The sequence below is a fragment of the Phaethon lepturus genome, unplaced genomic scaffold (assembly GCF_000687285.1).
Source record: "Phaethon lepturus isolate BGI_N335 unplaced genomic scaffold, ASM68728v1 scaffold35127, whole genome shotgun sequence".
Classification (NCBI taxonomy): Eukaryota; Metazoa; Chordata; class Aves; order Phaethontiformes; family Phaethontidae; genus Phaethon; species Phaethon lepturus.
The window spans coordinates 1-4,163 of NW_010551732.1; the positions used below are offsets into that span (position 1 = coordinate 1).

The window sequence follows — 4,163 nt, forward strand, 5'->3', positions numbered from 1 at the left end:
CCACGGGCCCGCGGTGCCTCTGTGTCGCGGCCGTCCCCTGCCCCGCTCCGGCGCCCTCCCCGCCTCTCTTGATTCGCTCTACCGCAGATAAGTAGAACAAGCAGCCGGGCTCACGAAGCCGTGACTGGGAGCTGTTTGGGGCTGTTGTTCCCCCGTAAAGCCTCTTGCAGGGGAGCCGCGGGTCGCGGCCCAGCGTGGGGCCGTGGGCTCCAGTTGCGGTGGGAAAGCGTAGGTGTCAGTATATGTCGGTAATCGGTGACGTAAGTTGTTCTCAGTTAATTGTTGCTGAGAGTCTTAATTCTTTTTTGTTTGTTTTGTTCTTTTTGATGTCGGAATCCCCGAGGCCGCGGCCTGTTGTACAGACTTGGCCCTTGGCCGTAGCCTGTCCGGTCCATTCTCCTCTGGGGCTGGAGGCAGCCGCTTGAAAATAATGCTTTCAGCACAGAAAATTCGCTCTGATTTCCTTTTTGTATAAGAAATGGGGGGTGGGGGTATCAAAAGAAGAATAAACGCCCAACTTCAAGGAAATAATGTGTGAATTTCTTTTCTGAGCTGCACCTGGACATACGTGAAAACAGATTTAGTTGTGAAACAGAACACTGGGGGGGTGTCCCTCTTTCTAGGAAAGGAAGAGATATGCACTGACTTAGAACTCGTATTAAAATCTTAAAATGATACGGTAATCTGTCATTTTAACAAGGCTTAAAAGAGTAAAAAACCAGAGCTATCCGTTGGTTTTAACTTGGTACATTTAAAATTAAAATTTTGCTAACTTCATTGTCTTCACTAGAATTTCACTTTGAGTTAATGATCTTCCTTTCTTTTTCTTAGATGAGTCTTCAGCTCGTTAGCAAATAAAAAAACCCTTTTTTTAAAACCATATCACGATAAATTGTATAGGTTTAATTGTGTCATCAGTCATGCTAGTGTGATGTAAAAGCACATTTAACGTGGCATACATGGTAAATTGGTGCTGACTTAGTTTAATCTCAGTTTATTAAGTTCTTGAATAGCACTGCTGGTATTTTGTGTACAAGTGTTTGTAAACTGATTCAAGATGTTGTACTAGTGTCTAGACACTATGAACTTAAAGGTAATGGCAAGAATCCCTTTTTTCTTTTTTTTTCTTTTTTTTTAAGGGCTTAGGATTCCTGGATTATAAAGATGGGACAGTGGTTTTTATTGTGGTGTTTGTGGATGAAGTCTTTTGAATCTTCAGTGACAGGGGTTTTCAGGATGGTTTCTGTGAGTCCTGCACTGCCGTGCACCACTGTGTTGTTTCTGCAATTGTGCACTGGATAAAATTTGCACTGTAATGCTTATTTTAATTTAGTAGTCCAGCTTTTGAGGATCTTATATCAATATTTCAGTTTGGAAGTCTTGATAGAAAGGTATATTGAGTTCCCCTCAATTCCTGTATAAGACCTCAAGGTGTGTGTTGCTGATGTTAAAGAAATGTATTGAACATTTATAACTGTACAGACTTAGAAATTTGTACAGTCATGTACTTAAAGGATATTGTCTCTCTGTAATTCTCAACATTTTTAATTTTGCCTTACTAGCTTTTCCCTTCATCTCTTTCCACTTCAGGTGGAAAAAGGACTGTCTCTTCATTTATGCAGATATTTCCTTCATATGAAGGAGCATGTTTTAGTTCTGTCAATCTGAGAACAGCAATATGATCACCAGACGGTTGCTGAGAAGAAGCTTTGCTTGCCTCTTCGTTCTGCGTAGCAGAGTGTTTCTGCATATAACAGCTTGCTCTGTAGGCTCTTGCTTTGCGTTGGATATGATGCAAAGGGATGAGAATAAGTGCACAGTAACAAAACAGGACACAGCAAAATATATGATGAGTCTTTATTTGCTTTTTCTTTTTCAACAGATGAAAGATGGAGGGTTTGTAAACTCTCTCATACCAGGCTGTTATTTTGGGTAGTGGAAAAGCCATGAAGTAAGACCAATGTTAGAACATCTAGTGCTCCTGTGGTTTATATCAATTTTATGGCTGTGATTTGCACAGCATTCAGAACCACTGTAAACTGTGTTTTCTTCAGAATTTACTGGCTTAATCATTCAGTGAGATCCTTGAATTTTAAAGCAGTCAAAAAGTTCCTGGATGCCAGGAGTGAATACTGTATACACCAAAGATACAGTCTGTTTTCTCGTATAGGTAGCTTTTCATGTAAGTAATGTGCTCTCAGTTACCTTTATAGAGCTTCCTTGCTTTACTAGACCATAGAAGAATATCTGAGTGTGTCTCCCGATTTTTATCCTCCACACCCCAACAAATGGTTGTATGCCTGTTTTCTACGTTGTAACCAGTCCTATAAGGCTGTGCTCCCAGTGGACAGTAAAGACCATGACTTCGGTATGTGATTGGAGAGTGTTAGAGTCTTAACTGGTGACAAAATTAAGGCTCAGTTGTTTAGATGATTCAGAAAGTGGAGTCCAGATCAAAAGGCAAAGTAAATTTGGGTGATCTCAAGCAGCGGTTCACAGAAGAATTGTTAGGCAGTACTAGTAATATAGAATACCAGTAAAAATGTTTGGTAGGTGCGCAGCACTTGTGCTGGAAGGAGAAGCAGGAGTTCACATTCTGTTTTGTTGTGATGGGGTCTCATCATGTGCTGACTGAACGGACTGACAGAACAGAATTCCAGAATGGGGTTAATGACACCATTAGGATTTAAGGAAATAGCAGAAGTATGGTTTTGGATGTAATTATTGAAATGTCTGCAGCAATCTTCATCTTCAGCCAAGGCATTACACTCCAATCCTGCAGTTTTAAAGAGTTTTAACTGCCTGGACCAGGCCCCTCTGCAGTAGGATTCTATGTGGCTACAGTAAAATTGTGTGAACAAGATTGCAGGAACAGAGCATTACAGGTTTGTTCACAACACAGTTTGTAAGTTAGTTTTAAAAAGTTACTTTCACAGATACTTCCTAAAGATTACAGAAGAAAAGATAACTGTAACAATTGCTGATATTACTGAAAGGTGGAAATAAGTTCTATTTCTGATGTTGACTATTCCTTGTCTTCAACCTTGTTATAGTTTAGCTTTTTTTTATATAACTTCTTGCCAAGTATGTTTGATATTCTGTATTTTGCTTCTCCTTAGGAAGTGAATATTGAATTCGAAGCACATTCCATATCAGACAATGACTATAATGGGATAAAGAAATTACTACAACAGGTACTTTGACTTCTTGTTAGCTTGGTTGATACTTCCGTTAATAAATAATATCTAAAGAGTTATGCAAAGTCATAAGCTCATATTATCTGTATTGATTCGTAGTTTTACTGTGCTCCAGCTCATGAAGATTAGATAGTTACAGCCAGAGTGAACGTGTGTCTCCTCAACTGTGGTTTCAAGAACTCTTTTTGTAAACTACAGCTCTTGAAAAACAGACAAAACAAGTAATCTGTTTGTTCAGTGTGGCAGCTTGCAGTCTTTCAGCTTTTTCTGTTGTAAACTTATGCTCAGCAAGCATTTAGATCATACCAAACTCAAAAGGATACCAGGTGTGCAAAATGCCAGCTTGTGGAGGGTCAAGGAGCACATGCTTCAAGCAGCTGATTTTTAGTCTTTACAGTATTAGATTGAAGAAAGTTAAATAAACAAACAAACTCACTAAATGGAAATTAAAAATGGAAGAAAGTATTGCATAACAACTTAGAGAAATTGCTGACTTTATTTTCTACTAAGTGGCCCATGATATAATATCAGGTCTAAAACATCTTAATACTTGTTTCTTATTTTCCAGTTGTTTCTAAAAGCTCCCGTTAACACTGCGGAATTAACTGATATATTAATACAACAGAATCATATTGGAAGTATTATCAAGGTAAGACAATTTACGTTTGTAAATTAAGTACAATACTTTTTATGTTGAAATGGCATAATGGATTTTCAGAAGCATGTCCTGTCTTTAATGTTATTTGTAACTTGTATACTTGCTTTCTTTTTTGTTTTCTTCTGTGGGAGCTGAAATTTTCCATGCCTAGTTTCAGCCAAACAAGAAATTTGATTTACTATTTTGGTTGCTTTATTTTTAAATATGCAAAGCGCTTCACCTACATTGTGGTTTAGTAGGGTAATAAAGCTCAAAACGCTGTGGAGAAGTTTGTTACCATCTCCATAAGAAATAGGACCGTGTGATTT

At 38.5% G+C, this 4,163-nt stretch overlaps 1 protein-coding gene across 1 annotated transcript in view; it reads left to right on the top strand.

Annotated features, from left to right (window-relative positions):
* Positions 1-170: 170 nt before the first annotated feature.
* Positions 171-4,163, top strand: part of BCCIP (BRCA2 and CDKN1A interacting protein) — a gene marked incomplete at its 5' end in the record, with an annotated part of 10,897 nt that continues 6,904 nt past the window's right edge. Inside the window, 3 exons of the mRNA XM_010291010.1 lie at positions 171-260; positions 3,120-3,194; positions 3,766-3,846. Of these exons, the coding sequence (XP_010289312.1) occupies positions 171-260; positions 3,120-3,194; positions 3,766-3,846 (246 nt within the window). The remainder of the gene's footprint in view (positions 261-3,119; positions 3,195-3,765; positions 3,847-4,163) is intronic.